Below are 20,301 nucleotides of genomic sequence, written 5' to 3'. Positions count from 1 at the left end.
GGAATCTGAGAGCTGTCTGACCCTGCATAGACAGCAATGCAACTGAAATGTTCCCAGGCCCAGAAATGTAGCAAGGAGATCTGTAAAATAATCCATGTGACATCGGGGGTTCAACCGTAATTATACGAAGCAACGAGAATATTTTTTGTGCGCAAAAGAAAAAAAACTAACGACTTTCGTTATTAATTTGTCTCCTCCGCATCACCCTGGTGCCATTTTAGAGAATATCCGCTGGACGTAAACAGCATATGCTGTTCTGTGTCAGCTGTGTCACGCCGGATCTGTTTCCTACATTGTTGTGATTCGATCTGAACGGAAACAGCGTAGCCGCGTGGCGCAGCTGACACAGAACAGCATACGCTGTTTACGTTCAGCGGATATTCTCTAAAATGGCACCAGGGTGATGCGGAGGAGACGAATTGTTGAATAAAGTCGTTTTTTTTTTTTCTTTTGCGCAACAAAAAGTATTCTCGTAGCTTCGTATAATTACGGTTGAACCACTGATGTCACATGGATTATTTTACAGATCTCCTTGCTACGTTTCTGGGCCTGGGAACATTTCAGTTGTATTGCTGTCTATGCAGGGTCAGACAGCTCTCAGATTCCATCAAAAATATCTTAATTTGTGTTCCGAAGATGAACGAAGGTCTTACGGGTTTGAAACGACATGAGGGTGATTAATTAATGACAGAATTTTCATTTTTGGGTGAACTATCCCTTTAATGGGAAGGTCTGAATAGCAGTCCGTTTAACATAGCAAAAACGGGCTGCTTTAAAGCACTAAATAAAGTGATTTGTGGGTTACTATACAGATTATTTTTATTTCATTAAATCTAAAATTATAAACAGTCATCAGAAATGTTCTTAATACAAGGAGACATATCATATTTACACTACTGTTCAAATGTTTGGAGTCGCCAAGATATTTTATTGTTTTAAAAATCATAATAAACAAACAAAAATATAACAGTCTCTTAATCTCACCAAGGCTGTTCATCAAAAATATAATAATAATAATACAACAGTAATATTGGAAAATCAATCAATTTAAAAAACAGTTTTCTATTTCTGTATATTTTAAAATGTCCCTTATTCTTGTGATGGCAAAGCCGATTTTTCAGCATCATTACTCCAGACTTTAGTGTCACATGATCCTTCAGAAATCATTCTAATATGCTGATTTGGTGCTTAAGAAACAATTCCTGTTATCAATGTTGAAAACAGTTGTTCTGTTTAATAATTTTGGGGAAACTGTGATGTATGTTTTTCAGGATTCTTTGGTGAATAAAAAGTTCAAAATAACATTATTTGACATTATAAATGTATTTATTGTCACTTTTGATCAATTTAATGCCTCCTTGATGAATAGAAGCATTTCTTTCCAACAAGTAATTTCTTTCCAAAACAAATCCTACAGACTGCAAAATTTGAATGCTTATGTGCATTTAAACTGAAATTTATTAAAGTGTAACTATGTAAACATTTGAATCATCTGCATCGAGTCGGATTTGATAAATAGGTGTTGTCCGTATGTTTGTCACTTTGTGTGGAACACTGTGTTGTTTCAAACGTAAAACACCTATTTTTTCAAACATTTCATTTATGTTGCTTCATAGAAGACTACATGTCACAAGGTTGTTGATAAAGAGTTTAAAGTGGTCCTATTATGCTTTTTGCACTTTTCAAAAACTACAACGAACGACTCGTTTGGACTACAACGCATATTTTCCAGGATTTGTGATATCAGCTGCACTAGAGATATGAGCTGCACTAGAGAAGGCAACGAGTGTTATCACTATGTCGGAGACACGCTAGCTTTCCCAAGGCAGACGAACTTAGAGTGGTTACAATCATCCGGGTTTAAATCGTGCTCAAATTGATTTGATTTGGACGCAATATTTACACTGACCCCCAAAACAAAATCAAGACTTTGTAAAAGAGCATAATAAGACCCCTTTAACATTGTGTTTTTCAGCACATTTCCTGGGAGTGCTACTTGCAACTACAACAAAAATTCAGTTAATATGGCTTGTGAAATACATACAGCACACCTATACACAGTTCAGTCTCACCGTTGGCAGTGTCTACTCCAGCCTGTGATCCAGTGATGTGGTGCCAGAAAGCACTTCGTGGTAAGATTGCTGTTGGGGTGCAGGGGTAGGACGTCCCCTCTGAACCCTTAGATAAAAGCTGGGGAGAGACAGAAGAAGAGAGATGGGAAAGAATTTCAATTAGGTTGATAATAACACAAAATTATGGCTTTGGTTCTGGTGTTTTGAAAGTTGTATGACAGGAAGAAAATCAGTTGATTTGCCCTGCAATCTCTCAAGCTTTGTTTTAATAAGCACTGTGTGGTGTGTGTGTGTGTGTGTGTGGGGGAATATATGTACAGTGGTGTCTGAGATCTTGAGTGATGATGCTTTTATTTAGCATAAACAATGTCATTACAAATTAAATTACCATTCAAAAGTATGGGGTTAGTACATGTTTTTGTGTGTGTGTTTTTCTTAAAGAAATTAATACTTGTAATCAGCAAGAATGCATTAAATTAATAAAAAATGGATGATTAGGGGAGTTTTACATAGTGACATGTAATTTTTATTTAAAATAAACACTATTCTTTTTAATTTTGGATTCATCAAATAGTTCTAAAAAATGTATCACTGTTTCCATAAAAACATTAATCAGCACAAATGTGATAATAAAATGCTATTTTCTGTTTAATGTTACTTAAAGGATCATGTGACACTGAAGACTGATGGCTGCTGAAAATTCAGCTTTGCCACCACAGGAATAAATTACATTTTTAAATAGATCTTAATAGAAAACAGTTATTTTAAATCGTCTTTACTGTATTTTTGATCAAATAAATTAAGACTATAAATACATATGAACTGTAGTGTATATTATAAGTGTAAAAAAATGCATTAAAAAGTTGAATCGATTTGAGACCGTTCCAAAAAAGTTCTTTTGCACAAAGGAATTAATTTCACAAGGCCAGTGTCACAAAATTGATTATTATAATGACCTAGACAGAAATTGAGAAGACTATTTTTTTGTTGAAATGTCTTAGTTTTAAATGTGTCAAAACTTTGTCTTTTTCTTGTTTTAAATTAGATTTTCAATCTGGCCTCAGGCTTTAGAACCCACTGCATGCTTTGGTTACCTTGCTGTTTTTTTCCATTTCCATGAGGACTCTCTTGTGCTGCTCAGCTATAGCTAGAGTGGAAGTATGAACCCTTTGGTAGATCTGCTCTCCTTCTCGTGTCTGGAAAGTGTACAGGCCCTCCCCACTGTCACACATCCTAACAAAATAGCAAACAACATAGCAATAAACAATAAAGTAAAGCAAAAGTGATGAACTGCAAAGAAAGAACCCATATGCTACACATGCTTTGTGTGTTATATTATAATAGCCACTAGGGGGCAGTGTTACATCAGACTCAAACTTCTCTCTAAAACGCTCTCATCTTCTCTCTCAAAGGGCATCCAGCTGGCAATGTGAATCTTCTTTTATTATTTGATCAAAGCAGTGAGGGAGATAAGAACACCTAATCTGCCACTGAACTCCTTGTAATCCACTCAATAAATCCTTTTAGGAGGTCCACAGTTCAATGGCTCCCTCCCTCTGCTTCCATGTTTCTCTTACATATACATGACCAGACTGAATTGAATAAACATTTCACAATCTTATATCTTAAACATGTTTTACCTGCCAGCCTCGAAGGTGAAGCGCGTAGCATCCCTTCCATAGCGTCTAAGCGAGCAAAGCGGCCAGGTTACTAGCTTGGTGCGTGGGTTGTGAATGTCCCACAGGTAGATGTTTTCATGCGTGATCTGCATCATACACTCCCCGTAGATGTCAAGATTAGGGCAGGGCAACAGGAACACGTTAAAGCGCTCTGTATGGAAAAAAAAACCCGAGAGACTGATAGTGAAAAACAGGTATTTGGTTAACGGTTTAGTCACTACACTGTAAAAAAATGTAGTTTTTACAGAAAAAATAAAAATGCTACAGTAAGAATCTGTTAACAGGTTAAGTGTAAGTTACCTTTAGATATATGGTGAAAAACTAAATGGTTTAGCATCACTTTCACAAATGTATTGTTTCTGCAAATGGAAAATGATGAACATTTAATGTATAATTTATGGTGAAATATAGTGAAAGTCCCTGTGTGACACATCACAGATGATTATATTTGACATAAATGTGACCCTGGGCCACAAAACCATAAGGGTCAAATTTTTTAGCTTTATTTTTGAGATTTATGAATAAATAAGCTTTCCATTGATGTATGGTTTGTTTGGATAGGACAATATTAGGCAGAGATACAACTATTTGAAAATCTGTAATCTGAGGGTTAAAAAAAATCGAAATATTGAGAAAATCGCCTTTAAGGTTGTCCAAATGATGTCCTTAGCAATGCATATTAAGTTTTGATATATTTTACGGTAGTACATTTACAAAATATCTTAATGGAACATGATCTTTACTTATTATCCTAACGTTTTTTTTGGCATAAAATAAAAATCGATAATTTTGACCCATACAATGCATTGTTGGCTATTGTTATACAGTCACAAATAATCCAAATAATTTTGTGTCATGTTATGGATAGACCAATTACAAAGTACTCTGATTGATCATGTGACTTTCTGTTTTACCCCCTGTATTTTTATGGAGGTTATCAGTACATTTTAAGGTAAAAAAGGCGATTTTGGATGTTCAAGTAGATCAGTGCATCATATCACTTAATGAAATATACAGTTGTAAGTTGTAAAATATACGGCATCAATATTCCTGAAACACTGTCATAATATTTCCACCATGAATTTCTGGCAACCACAGCTGTTTTTTTTTATGTAAATTTAACAGAATATATTCTACAGTGTAGATTAAACTAAGTGCTACCATGTTGTCACTAAAGTACGCAACAAATCTAAAGCCGTACACTTGATATAAAACAAGCTATAGGAATCCAGCTCATAGGTAAGCAATAGTACAGATGGCTTTAGTATCTTACTGTACCTGTGTGTTCACACTGAACTCCGGCAGCCAGGAGGTCTGGTTCTCCAAGACTGATGTCATTAAGACGCATCCCCAGGCACTCGATAGACAAGGTCTTGAACCACTCTTCAGCCTCCAGCTCTGTGAGAACAGGAAGATTCAATGATGTCAATGAATGAACATGTTCTTTCAATGAAAATGTTCTATGAATAAAACATACACTAGGAGGTGCGCTTTGTAAATGTGCCTGAGAGCAGCACGTCATCAGACCGTATAGACCGAAATGCTAATATCAAGAATGAAAGCTGGGGCAGCAAAACAAGCCTTAGTAAAAGATGATGTACCTGATTCACAGGTGAAGGTTCGAGAGGTGTCATCTGTAAAGACGATGGCCACAGCTTGCCGCTTTGTGTCACGAGGCAATCTTGTGATGTTCTTCACATTACTAATCTCTGTCACCTGTGTGTAAAAGGAAACCGATGCAACTCAGAAGTAGTGACAGAGCCTAGTTATTCAGAAAGGCTTCATTTGCATCATTTGGAAAGGCACTTGTGCTCTCTTAATCATCTAATTTATCTTTCACTTTCTATAGCGGGTTGTGGGAGCAGCAGAGTGCAGTAAAGAAAGGCAAATGAGAGCGATAAACACACAGAAACCGGAGGCCTGTGAGTCAGCAAAGTTAGAGCGAATCGTGAGAGTCTGTGCATGAATACTTTTATGCAAGAAATTATCTGTTTACACACGGCCGGTCTCGTAATCTCGCCCGCCAGCTCTCGCAGTATGAATGAGCTTTGCGTGGCTGTTAGTATAATTGGAGAACTGAAGTGACACTTGAATGTTTTCCTTGAATGTTTCATTTCTCCCGTGACAATTTCAGGGCTTAGATTAGACCTCATTGAGAAGTGTACCTTAGGACAGGCTCTGATGTAGGCTGACTTCTCATCAGGGTATTTTTCCAGTCTGCGAGGTCCTTTACTGGACGACTTCTTAAACACCAGCCAGCAGCGCCGATAGATCTGAAACACATGTGCACATAATCACATAGGGTCCAAAAATAACACTCACCAGCAGTAGAAATTGGCCTTAGTGAGTAAATAAATTGAATAACTGTTAAGTAACTTTTAGGATTCACAGCAAAATAGGAATGCATTGATAAGCCAATCAGTTTATAACGGCAGAGAAAAAATAGAAGATTAATGCTGACACTACTAATATCAACATTATTTTATCTAAATAAATAAAAAACACTGAAAATTAAAGTAAGACAATTTAAGTGGATTTAAGCATCAAAAGAGTGAACAGCATGAAAAATGGATATTCCATTTGGAATTTGCTTAAGATTACATTTAACAGTGTTATTAAATGATTAATGTTGTTAAATATTAAATGTCAGAGGGTTAGATGAAGGCAAACAATCTAAATGGAAAAATATGGAAAAATAACTAATTTTTTTAATCTTTTTTTAATTTTTTATATTTAATGTCTATTATACTCACCAAGGCTGCATATATTTGATAAAAAAACAGTAAAGTATTGTGAAATATTAAACAGTAATATTGTGAAATAATAACATTTAAAATAATTTAACTACATTTTATGTATTTTAAGATGTAATTTATTCCTGTATTGGCAAAGCAGCCATTACTGCAGTCTTCAGTATCACATGATTCTTCGGAAATATGCTGATTTGGTGCTCAAGTAACATTTATCATTTATCACTAGTGATAAAAACAGTTGTGCTGCTTAATATTTCTGTAGAAACCTTTTTTTTTCAGGATTCTTTGACGAATAGAAAGCTCAAAAGTGCAGCATTTATTTGATCTTTTGCAACATTACATTATAAATGCCTTCACTGCCACAATCAATTTAATGCCACCTTAATGAAACGGACAGATACAGCTAGGGACAGAGAGCTGAGTTAGTTTGGTCTGGAGGAGTGTTGGGATGATGGTGTTGAAAGCGGAGCTAAAGTCCACAAACAGGATCCTCACATAAGACATCACCAACTGCAAGGTACCAACTGCAAGGCCATAAAGAAATAAAATAACCCCAAACTTTTGCATGATAGTCTAAATAAAAAAATCCCTAGTACAATATAGCAAGTGGCAGGACATTCTTAAATGTCTATCCTGGTTAAACCACCAAAACAAACATTCGATTTTGTCATTGATTTGACGTTTTTGTGTCCGCTTGTTCTGCACTGAGAGACTGGATAATTTTATGATGCTGTGTGTGGTACAGTGACCTATGCTTCACTGCAAATATACAAGGGTAAAAAAGAAAAATACTGACATTTCTTTCCAAAGCTAAAACAAGTCATTCTGCTGGATAAATGTGCTATTTGCACAATATGAAAGCTTCTAATTAAACCTACAGCAGTTGTGATCTGTCTTAATCTTTTGTAAACATTCTCTCTCCCTCAATCGACCCTGCTGCCATAAAAGCTATTTTCTGATTATATACCTCTGATGTCCTTCAACGACAAATCCTACAGTTGCCACGGTAACCCCTGTCCATTTAGGCAAGTGCTCCAGCCAGCCCAAGGCCAGTCCCGCTCTCTATCATCACTGGAAATTGTTCTGAGCAACATTATTTCTACATCATCTATTCAACAAACATTAAGACCCTTTAGAACGGCATGATGTATAAGTTCGGCAGTTCAGCTTTACACCTTCCTTTGTCCTATTTGTCTTTTTTGTCTCAATAACCCTTTAGAGAGAATTAAACTCAATGTGTTTAGATTCTCGTTAAATTCCCTGGTGTTCAGACAGAGGTTTAAAATAAAGTTACATTCTGACTCACACGGTCATAAACATGGCATTAGTCATCAGACTTGTATAATGACAGGCCTGCATTGCACCTCAAATACGACAGAGAGGTTTAACAAGCGAGTCCACACGCTTTTAACCATATTGCCCATTCACGAACATATCAATAGGTGATTTGTACTAAAAGGAATCCAAAGATAAAACCGCACCTTTGAAAGGTTCATGCAACTTGCAGCGTGTCCAATTTCCTGCTGAGATGACTGATAGAAAGCTGAACTGAGCTGATGAGCTTTTGTTTTTATCATCTAAGCTGACCTTAATGTCATTGCCACTCGAATGCTTGGACCCATCTTACGGAGAAAAGAAGAAAGTTAGCTGCATGGTTTTCCATTCACAGCAGGTAAAAGATTGATCCCTTGTTTGCATCATATTGTCCCCTGAGGTTCCACTAATCCTCTGTAAACAGACTGTGCAACAGCATCAGCAGAGAGCGACGACCGAGTGTGTGTGTGTGAGAGATGTGCCTTTCTCACTGTTGCTTTACTGTTTGTATATCTGTCTGAGCAACATTAATACACAACTACATATGCATATACACACACAAACCAAATACGACCCATCCTGGTGTCACTTCCTTTCTAAAGAAGTACTGTGATAAATATAATTTCCATTGAAACAGTGTAGTTTATACAGTTAAATTTTAAATGTAACTGTTAACATTAAACTTTGTATTAGCCACCAGTCATCAAAAAGTAGTTTAAATGAAATAAAGTGAACTGTTTGAAGGAGTTCCTACACTACTGTTCCAAAGTTGGCGAGTAAGAATGTTTTAATAAATTATTAATTTAATTCAGCAAGGATGCATTAAAACTATGAATATGGAGGTCATAGGACCGGCAGCATTTTTTAAATAAAAATATTTTGTAACATTATAAATGTGTTTACGGTCACTTTTTCCTACAAAAAATATATCAGCTTCCACAAAAATATTAAGCAGCACAACTGTTACAATAATAAGAAAAAAATGTTTCTTGAGCAGTAAATCAGCATATTAGAATGATTTCTGAAGGATCATGTGACACTGAAGACTGAAGTAATGACTGCTGAAAATCTAATTTAAATTGAAAGTAAATAGTAAACAATTACTTTAAATTATAATATTTCACAATATAACTTTTTTACTGTATTGTTGATCAAACAAATGCAGCCTTGGTGAGCATAAGAGACTAAAATTTTGATTATATGCAGTTTGTATGACCGTACTTGTTTGTTTGCAATTCTAATCCTGCTTTGGCTTCTTTTGGATCTATTATTATTGTCAGAGCAAATATTAACAAAATGGCCATGGTAATTGACATTAATTTATTGCTTTTAGCTGCTGTATGAAAGCAATAAATCACTCTCTAAATCATACCACATTACTGAATATTAACGCGACTACAATAACAGTGCAATTTTGGAAGTTATTTTGTTCAATTAGTAACAATAACTGAAGTAACCATGGTATTTTTTTTGGCAGAAACCATGGTAACCATGCAAATTTAGTTTCAGGGTTAAACTTCTCTCACTATATTGGTACTTTGTATAAAAATGGGCAGTTACCTTTATTTATAAAGGGATATTTATTTATAGAGGGAATATACAGCCATACTGCTTGTTGCTGTATACATCCCTCTGAGAGTAACGCAATTTCAATTCTCTGTGTGTATGTGCTGTACATGTGGAAGAATAGACAATAAAGCAGACTTGACTTGACTTGACTTATTTTGTCTTGTTCTCTATATGAAAACATGCTGTAACCCTCAAACCTCTCCATGGAGAATAAATCATCATAGCAGTCAAAGCAAATGTGTTGGGGGAATAATGCATGGAGGACTAGGCAACACTTATCTCAAATGCTTACTGCAGCTTAATATAAGAGAAGAGGGAGGAGGAAGAGAAGGAAGGAAACAATAACAGCTTATGGAGGCACAAGGAAAATTCAGAGTTTAAACTGAAGCAGTGAAATGCTTTAGTTATTGGAAGAAAAAAAGGGGAGATAAAACAGAGGCAGAATGTGCCAACATTTCACAAGATAATAAGCCTGTAATGAGTCTGTATGAATCCATTTCTGCATTTTTGTCAGCTGTTCATCTCTCATCTGCTCTTCCCCTGAGATCTGACAGAACTCAGCCTGGCATCCTAGGATGGCCAAAGGGATAATGACACCATTGTAACAACAGTTGCTATGCTTAAAGCTAAAATTAAACCACTTCCTCTCAGGCAAGACTAAATTTAAAACGTCAGCTCACTGACTGTGTCCACTGAAACCTGTTGGGGATTTTCTGAAACTGTTCTAAAATTCAGTTCCTGTCTGTTTGCGTCACAGAACTACTGCGTCACCGTAGCTTTAGATCTTTGCTTTGTCCCTCAGAGATGCATAGCAAAAATAGTATTGCAATGTATGTCCATTTGATTTTTGGTCTTTATTGCCTGCATCGACCAACACACTCCCCATCTAATGTCTTGGGTTGTTTCGTAATTGTGATGCCTGGTGTTGGGCCGCTTACGATTGCAAATGCACTCAGAAGGGCTGGCAGTGGCTGAGGAGCAATTAGGGTAATTCCAGCATGGCAGCAAGGCCGGCGGTACAGGGCTGCCGGAACCCGAGCAGAATGCTAAACAGCGCTCTGATTAGTCTGATTGGGGCTCTTGGTCCCTAAGTGGACCGCAGAGATAGACAGTGAGAAAGGAAGGGAGAGATAGAGAGGCATACAGTCTGGCTAATTAGTATCCCTAGAGGTGCACAGGGAGCTTGGCGAGGGAGGTGAAGAAGAGATCGTAAAGAGGAAGGGAGGGGGAAGGGACATAGAGACAGTGGTCCGGAGCGGTGTGACGAAAGGCGAGACTCTGACGAGACTCGCCCAGCTGCTTGATGGCAACATGTATGAAGGCAAAGAAAGCAGGTGGCACCACAGTGTACAATTAACCATAATAATTTGATGCAACAACATTAAATTCTATCCGACAAGCCAATGATTACATTTACATGTAAGCATCTGACAGATGCTTTTATCCAAAGTGACTTGCATGCTATTCAAAGTATACATTTAATAAATTGGGAATTGAACCCATGACCTGGCCTAGATAGCGCCACGTTCTACTGTTCGAGCTACAGGAACGTCTAAATATGACAATTAATTTCATGTTTGGTGACTAATAAATATTTTGTTACAATTTAAAATAACACTATTTTAATACATTTTAAAATGCAATTTATTGCTGTGAAGGCAAAGTTGAACATTTCTTATTATTAGCAGTGTTGAAAACAGTTGTGCTGCTTAATATTTCTGTGGAAACTATACAAAGCTATAAATATTCATAAACATACATTTTCACAGTCCTCCAGCAGAGTTCCATTAACTTTAATATTATCGATGGTAGTTATTAAATTCCACAATTCCATACCACCAATACTGCAAATGACTTATTGTTATTGAAATACCATATGACTTTAAGGGATAGCTTCTAGGGGTCGACCAATTATCGGTGCCGATATTAAGCATTTTTATGGTTATCAGTATCAGTCATTTTAAAAAACGGTTTGCTGATAAACTAATTTAAAAACATTTAAAGAAAGTTTTTGTCAGAGTCCTTGTTATTCTTAATTTTGACATTAATTTTTACACCAGACATATACAGTATATTGGTTCAAAATATCGGTTATCGGTCTTTGATCTGTAATAATCGTAACGGCCTTGGCCCTGAAAAACACACATCGGTCAACCCCTAATAGTTTACCCAAAAATGAAAATCCAGCATTTACTCACCCTCATGTTGTTTTAGACCTTTATGACTTTCTTTCCTTCTTTGGAACATTAAAGATATTGTGAGAAATGCCTTAATGTTTTTTTCCCTTATAATGGAAGTCAATGGTAACCAAAATTCTTTGGTTACCAACATTCTTCAAAATACCCTTATTTGTGTTTCACATAGGGATGTCACGAGAACCGATACTACGGTACTAAGTCGGTATAAACATTTTAAAATCCTGCCGGTACTTGTTTTTCTTCAGTAGCGCAAGTACCGATGGTACTGACGGTAGCGACTAGCGAGGCTGCAATTCTTCCAGAACTGACGGGGGCAGGAATAGCATACGTCTGGAAGTGTTTCAGTCGGTCCTCAAAGGGTAAAGAAAAAGAAAAAAAAACGCCTACAAGCACACAGAAGAACTACACATGGAAGAGATATTACTGGTTTTTAATTGTCGTTCATGTTAATGGTTTAAAAAATATATATTTTCAGCCTGCCAGTATGTCAGTGAACTTAAACTAATGCTACCATTCAGAGTATAGGTGGGTGTGTGCGCGAGTGCATGCTTGTGTGCGTGTATTATTTGAAGGCCAAGTGCCACTAATGTTGTGTTTTTGTAATGTTAAATAAAGGAGTTAATGTTCAAGTGTTATTGTTATTTTTTTCCTGTGGTACCGACTTGGTATCGAGTATCATGTACCTTTAGTGGTATCGGTACAGGCTACTCGATTTTTGGTATCGTGACATCCCTAGACTTTCACATAAAACTCACATAGCTTAAGAATGACATCAGTGTGAATAAATGATGACAGAATTTTAATTTGTTTTGTGTGTGAACTTAATTACACCGTGTCTACACTGGACAAGTGGTGTTTGTGTGCATTTGTGTGCAAAATCCAGAAGCATCAGTCAGTAAGTTCCAGGTCTGAGAGAAAGCTACACCAAAGTCAAATATGACTAAGTTCTCCCTTCTTAAACACAGCAACGGCTAAATAAACCTGGGTGGTCAAAGTCTTGCAAAATATTTACCACCCACAGTCAATATAACTCTCAGATGGACAATACAATGACAATGCTGTAATGTGGGAGCTTTTAGCCAATGAAAATGGATTAGTTAGATCACAATCTTTCCTCCAATCTGTGGAGGCAAGTTCCTCGACATCCAGAAAAAGCAAGAGAGCGAGAGAAGGATAGGGCTTTGTCAGAGCTCAGACACAAATGCAAATGCTGCCACGCACTCACTGCTGCTGCCAAATCAGAGCAGAGGCAGCAGCATGGATGTAAATAATATTAGCTGTGCATAAGCAGGGATTTACGATATTGTGCTTGCATTACGTGCACTAGCATAATATTAAATAGACGAAGAAAATTGACGTACAATTAGGGAAGCCATTTGTTAAACAGTGACGGAGGAACGGTGCCAGTTTTGAGTTTGCACAGCACAGGAGAGCAAAATAGAGACAAAGACAAGCACACATACGGTCACAAGATGTGTGCATGCAAAAGGAACAAGAAGAGAGAGAAATGAGAAAATGAAGGAAGAGGAGAAATAAAGAGTAATGAAAAAAAGAAGGAAAATGGGAGAAAATATAAACTCCTCTTAGATTATTTAGCACTGCATTCCCCAGGGGGACCATGTGTCACAACCCCGCTGCTGCCACAGTAACCACAATCCTGCTGACTACATAATTCAGCCATCGACCTGTGCATGAGCTCGAGTGGCACTCAGAAAGTCACTAGACACTGTAATACTGGAACTTCTTAGACATTTCGAAACATCAATGCAGCTGGCTGATCCAGATTGATTTCAGCAGTGAAATAGTTTAAAAGCATATGCTTGTAATCATAAAAGCATATGCGGAGCAGGAAAACACGTAATGGAAAGTGATTGTAATGCAAATAGACAAACACACTAATGAAAAACGACAAGTATAATGACAAAAAGAAAGTAAAGAAAAGAATGAGATTTTTTTTACAAAGGGATATTTAAGTACAACTAACTGGGACAGCAGAGGAGATGCTCTCAGAGCCTGTGAGACTGAATCTCCTGTCAGAGGAAGATTGTAAAGCTGTAATGAGGTCTCTGGGCCAGAGATGAGGTTAAATTAGTAATGTAGTCCCCCCACGTCCTGCACCATTACTGCTTCATGAGACTCTTCCAAGGGAACAATTTGCTCAATCTCTTCAAAAACATACAATTATCCAGTAAAATGGAGGCAATATGTTGTGTAAGACGTCTAGTCTGATCTGGATGAAATGTTAAACAACATGAATAATACTTGGACGTTCTGATGCCACATACAGCAATGCTGTCATTTATCTTGCCAATCACACTACATTAAAGTAAATGCTAACCAACCCAAACTGATATAATGCTTGGCTCCAGTATTATTATCATTTAACAGAAACTAATAAAACAAAACAAAAAAAGGAGGAAAATATTTTCATTAACTGACATTAAGTAATTGTGAAAAACTAAACTAAAATACGCTTTATATATGGTCTATAATAACACAAATTAAAAATAATAAAAAAGAAAAAATTGAAGTTGAATAAAACAAAGATTACTCGAGTATATTTTACAACACCATGCCGTATCAGTGTTTCTACTTCAAAATTCCATAATGAATTCATTGTGTTGCTAGCCATTTCTTTGTAATTATTTGTGAAATTTATTAGTAAATGCTACATTAATTACTAAAAAATGTAATTATCTAAATTAGAAAAGAAATATAAAAACAAAATAACCCGAAACTAGAAAACTCTGAAATAAACAAATATAATTCATTCATTTAACAAAATTAAACTAAAACTGACCAACTTCAAAAAAAATTGTAAAAACCAAAACCATGACAATCCTGGAACTGAAGTCTCAATGACAATACAAGCTAACCAGCATAAGACCGAGACACCAATCAAGTGCACTAAAAGCAACTAATTACTACTCACCCCCAGTTTCCTGCTCCGCATGCGGACATAGCCCTGCTTGACAATGTCATTGAAGTTGGAGGCCATCTCTGAGGAACCTGGGAACTTCTAGAATGAATAAAGGCTTGCATCCAGCCCTTCGGTTTCCCCCTTCAGCCAGTCCAACCAACCCCTTCCTTCCTTTGTTCACTTCTTCGCTTGTCTTCCAGTCTTCCTTGATCTCGTCTGCTCTGCAACTTTACGTCCAGAAGATCATGTAGATCTTCAGACCAGGTTCACCAACAGGATTCAGTCTCCTCAATCCTGCATGATCACTGAGAGACGAGAAAAGGGCACATATCTTATTCATTTACAAGAATGGTGATTGCTTGCTAGATGATAGATTATTCATTGATTTGCTAGACATCTTCACTTGGGTGAAATCTAATTAAATAAAGTTAAAGAGTTAAATAAACATTACAGTTCTACATGACATATTTCTACCCAACGGCTGCTTCAAATGTCATCATGGCCTAAATTAAAATCCACTCTGACTGCAAACATTATTTCCGCACTAAATAGCTCAACCCTCGCTTTGTGGAGAATGAGAGAAATTAAACGTATCAGAGTAGCAGACTTTCAACTGTCAGGGTAGACAGTCCTTAAAGAGAAAGTTCACCCAAAAAAAAAAGAAAAGAAAAAAATCTCTGTGTTTTGTTTGCATTAAATGAAAGCTATGCAATGTTGCTTAGATGCCATTAATAGTATGAGCAAACAGCTGAATGAGTCTCAGTCTTCAAAATATCATCTTTGTTAGATTGAATTATGACAGGATTTAGATTTTTGGGTGAAGCGAGAAACCTTACCCACATATCCAATCTTGTAAGCCTTTACAAACCCTCACTTTAAAAGAAAAACAAAGAACCGCTGACTTATAACAAGTAATAGAGGCATAATGTGCTAAACACACAGTTTGAGATGAAAAGTTTCTAAGCATTCATAATAATCCTCTGAGCTCCGGCCCTCAGGCCAAAGAACTGGGACATGGTTGTAAGTGCAAAACGAACAGCATCATCAGCATGCTCTAGAACAACACCCCAAAGTGGCACGCTTCCCCAGAAGAGAGCCAAGGCCGGCGCTCAAAATTCTTGACTGCAGTGGAACACAGACATTAAACTTTAACAAGGAGCTCATTAGCCAGGACAGAGCCAGGCTAATCGTTGTCAGCGCTGTTGGTTTTAAAAAGTGGCTCGCTCAGGGAAGGAGGGGCCATTTGCTCCAGTAGAAGATCAGTGAATCATAATGCCATTATTATGTGCTCTCATGACCAGCTTCAAAAGCCCTTGTCAGAAGAGTGAATGGCGAAATAAAGATAAAAGGGAGAACAAGAACAGTTGAAGGAGGATATGAACAATGAAAAAAGTGCTTTTGAGAGGACCTCAATGGAACATCATAATGAAAGATCAAAACAAATCTCAACAGCCTGAAAATCAAAACTTTAAGTGTCAGCAGTAATAAATATTCAAGGCGAGTTTAAGAACAGAGGTAAAGGTATAAGAAGTACTTCATGATGCTGTTATTTTAATGTCATTTCTTTACCCTATTTACAGTGGTCAATAAGAATCAGTCACCTTTAATGCCCCAGAATACATTGGAGAGGTCACTATGCTTAAATTTGAATTTACATTCAAATTTATTTTGATGGCAGATGTTCTTAGCACTGTGACTTGTATATTTGTGTATGTAGTCTATCATGATTACTTCTGTTCAGCAGGAGGCAACAGACACAAATCAAGCACAAAGTTAAAACTATAAAGTAACAATTTAATATAAGCGCTGCTAAGAGCCTTCTGCTGTATGATGCATGGGTATATTCAACCAAGAGTGTATAGCAATATGCTGAATTGTTAAGTATTAGGTCATGTGCAGTGAATAGGCACCAAAAGAGTTTGTCTAACAGAGTAAAATAACACCCCCCAAAAAAGATGAGCAAAACAAACAAACAAACAAACAAAAAATTGTATAATAAAAATGGCAAGCAATTTGGAATTATTTTCTTTTAAATATTTAATAACATATGAAATATATTAATCTAATTATACATGGTCTAAATGCCAGAGAGAAAAGATATTCATAACGTTACAAAAGATTTCTATTTCAAATAAATAATGTTTTTTCAACTTTCTATTCATCAAAGAATCCTGAAAAAAAATGTATCATGGTTTCCACAAAAATATTAAACGGTAAACAGCCCAACTGTTTTCAACATTGATGATAATCATGTTTTTGGAACACCATATCAGCACAATAGAATGATTTCTGACTGAAGACTGGAGTTATGGCTGCTGGAACTTACATTTTAAAATATATTAAAATAGAAAACATATTTTAAAGTGTAATTATATTTTAAATTATTACTATTTTACCGTATTTTAAAACATTACTGTTTTTACAGTATTTCTAACAAAATAAATGCAGCCTTGGTGAGCATATTTAAGACACCTTTTTTCTCCCCAAACACATGAAAAATCTTACTGACTACAAACTTTTGAATGTAATTCATTCATTTAACAAAATTAAACTAAAACTGACAAAAAACAATTTCTAAAAAATTAAAAACCAAAACCATGACAATCCTGGAACTTTTGAATGGTGGTGTATATACGCACACATAACCCATTACTATTAATTTAAAAAAATACTAAAATACTAAAGAAATAATAATATATTTGAATAATATGTACACATAGTATATAAGCACACACATGCACACAAACATAGCCAGTGAGTAGGCAGCTGTAACTGTGTTAAGGGTGTAAATTCCAAGTAATCTCAGGCTTGGACGAACTTGAGGTCTCTTCTATGTTGGCAATCTTTGCCAATCACTTCTATCTTGAGATTGCCAAGACCGAAATTAGCCAAGAAGCCCTGTCGTTGCCTGCGCTGAGGCTTCGCTTCTCTTCTCTTCTCTTGTTTGTCGCAGGGAGAAACAGTGGTGACTAAGAATCCAGGTGTGAACAAGACTCAGAGGCAGCTAATGAATACAGACACCAGAATATCCCACCCAACCCCCTGCAGCACTAGCGACAAACAGCTTGTTAAGACGCAGGTGACACTCAACGTGGGAGGAGGAATGGAAGAAGAACATCTGTTTTCACCGTTAAGTGCGGGTATTGACAGAGAGCAGAGAGCAAGCGGCAGACAGACGCGTCTCTGTTGAACGCCTGGCTAATGATAGGCCTGACATGCCTTGTCGCCAAGTCTTCGTAATCCCTGAGAATTGGCCAGTTATACCACACTGTAATGGGTTTAGGTCCCATTTGGAAATATGAAGTTAGGTTTTCCGAACACATCTTATTTTTGACGAAGTGGTGATAAAAATTGTGGTGTTATTCATTGTAACCATGACAACAATAACTTCCTACACAGCAGATCCAATATTGTTAAGCTCAGATCAGGAGAAAAATCGTACAATTGAACAAAATGTGCAATCAATGATGAGGGTGACAACTGTACAATAATGCAAATGGCACAATTATACAATCTCTTTTATTGTTACAAAAATAATAAGTACATAAAAGCATTGCTGACATTTGGGAACTACTCATCATTGTGTGGGTGATTTCTACTAGTTCAATTTTATTTCTTATTTCTTTTTCACTTGTATGATAATTTATGTCTTACTATATTGCATAAAAGTTTAGTGTTCTAAATTACAATGTCACAATTGAACAAAATTATGGTGAATTATTTTCTTCAAAATCACTTTCTATACTTCTTTAACATCTCCTCAACAACAACAACAACATAAAAAGATTACTAGTTAAGTAGTTATAGTAATTATTAAAAACTAGTCATTCTTATATAAGCAATGACTAACTTTCTATCCAGTTAGACACCCTGTTAATTGTCTTGCTATTGTGTAAATAATTAAGTAATAAATACGTGTAAGTGCCTGATTACATATTTCATTACATGATTACTGATTATGAACATATTTCATTTTTAATAGTTAAAGAATTCATAGGTACTGCATAGAAGGAATGAGTCATATTTCTTAAAGAATAGTTAAAATGGATTACATGCTTTAAATTTCCACTTATCTTTAATCTTGATATAAACAGCGATCTTGAGAATGACAAAAACAATAATGAGAGATATTTAGGAGAAATTACAGTGTAAAGTTCTGGTCTGGTCATATTTCTATTAGCAAGGGATGAAGCTTTTCAAGACTATCAATACAAGCTGAGAGTTGCTCATTCACTTCTAAGTACTATGATACTGCCATAACACTGTCTCCTAACCAGCCGTGAAGTGATAAAGCGTCAAGCAATAAAATGATATCTTCCATGTAAATCTGATTTCTGTCCTACCCAACCACGACAGGAAATTTAGTCTGTTATTGGTATCTATTTTTTGCAGCTTCACACTTCCCATTGGTCCAACATTCTACTCTACACAGCTTAATATTTAACATCAAATATGTTCTAATTGTCTGTGATCATTTAGTAAAATATTTTCACCTTCAGTTAGGGCTGCCCGATTAATCGAATGTGATTGTCATGCGCATCTTGTCAGTAAAGCCGTGTTTGAAATAAATTCTTCTGTGAGATGATGTGGCTTCTTACACAGAACAAGGCATGCAACGTATTTCATAGTATTCTAAGCAGTGATAAAGGCTATGTCGATTAGCATTGCATTATTATATACTTTATTATAATAAAAATTATAATAAGACGAACTCAGATAAACCATATATTGTCATAGTCGTTTGTTTATTAGTCACACTGAATCAATGAAATCAGTTAAATCTTCTGTTTATTCAGCAACCACTATAGGGATTTCCTGGGTTTCTTCTGCGAGGCGTATTTGAAGTTTCAGCGCGAGAGCGCCCTCTGGCCTTCGGATGGAGATTTACTGCTGATCACAGAACCGTGCTTCACAGAAAGATATGCATGACAATCGCAGCTTCTGTCTAATCGCGATTTATCGCCTTTGCGATTTAATTTCGATTAATCGTGCAGCCCTACTTTCAGTGCAAACAGACATATTACTCTAAAATCTGAAGACTGTAGATACGGTTAGATAGTGTTACTATCCAATAACATGAACACACAAGGCTTCATATTGGTTAATACCTAAAATTGACATATTTAAAAAATAAGATGTCAACTTAATTATCTTAACTTTTAAGTCAGAAAGAACTTTATTACCAAGAATGTTTACACCCACAAGGAATTTGACTTGGCGACAGGAGCTTCCAGTGCAAAAGAAAGTATGGACATAGTGCAAACTTGAAAGTACAGACATAAATAGGAATTACACAGGAGATTTATTTTATCAAAACCCCATGCCTTAATGCTTTGGGTGTCCCTAACATATGCCTTTGACTAGAAAAAGTCCTTGTGGGTGGTTAATTTCATGGTTGTGGTCATAGTTGGCAAAACTTCACCAGGAGAAGTAGTAAATAAGAAAAGAAAGTGAACAGGAGGCGCAGAGGTGTGTTGATTGTCAGTTTTGATGAACCCTCACAGCTGGAGTTTATCAGAGGAGAAAGTGAACTGAAAATTGAAAGAGTGCTGCAGTGACTCATACAGGCGAGGAGGCCAGTAGAGTGGACAGTGAAATACTAAGTGTGCTTGAGGGAAAGACAGAAACAGAGAGATGGAGCAACAGAAAGAAAGGTCATTAGTTGCAATTGTGTGTATTTCAGGGGTCACCTATATTTGCCAGAGCCTGAACGTAAGAGCAAAAATGCACACACACACACACACACACACACACACACACACACTCTCTCTCTCTCTCTCTCTCTCTCTCTCTCTC

At 36.4% G+C, this 20,301-nt stretch overlaps 1 protein-coding gene across 2 annotated transcripts in view; it reads right to left on the bottom strand.

Moving 5' to 3' along the window:
• LOC107674438 (docking protein 4-like) overlaps window positions 1–20,301 on the bottom strand; it is a 45,114-nt gene that overhangs the window by 5,074 nt on the left and 19,739 nt on the right. For both annotated transcript variants that reach the window (XM_016468412.1, XM_016468413.1), the window contains exons 2-8: window positions 14,518–14,810; window positions 5,917–6,024; window positions 5,353–5,467; window positions 5,030–5,149; window positions 3,713–3,902; window positions 3,167–3,305; window positions 2,073–2,190 (exon numbers count right to left, since the gene is read on the bottom strand). In XM_016468412.1, coding sequence (XP_016323898.1) covers window positions 2,073–2,190; window positions 3,167–3,305; window positions 3,713–3,902; window positions 5,030–5,149; window positions 5,353–5,467; window positions 5,917–6,024; window positions 14,518–14,583 — 856 coding nt within the window. In that variant the 5' untranslated portion in view covers window positions 14,584–14,810. The remainder of the gene's footprint in view (window positions 1–2,072; window positions 2,191–3,166; window positions 3,306–3,712; window positions 3,903–5,029; window positions 5,150–5,352; window positions 5,468–5,916; window positions 6,025–14,517; window positions 14,811–20,301) is intronic.

Source organism: Sinocyclocheilus anshuiensis, unplaced genomic scaffold (genome assembly GCF_001515605.1).
Source record: "Sinocyclocheilus anshuiensis isolate Anshui unplaced genomic scaffold, SAMN03320099.WGS_v1.1 scaffold1037, whole genome shotgun sequence".
In the NCBI taxonomy this organism is placed as follows: domain Eukaryota; kingdom Metazoa; phylum Chordata; class Actinopteri; order Cypriniformes; family Cyprinidae; genus Sinocyclocheilus; species Sinocyclocheilus anshuiensis.
This window is presented reverse-complemented; position numbering and strand designations above follow the sequence as displayed.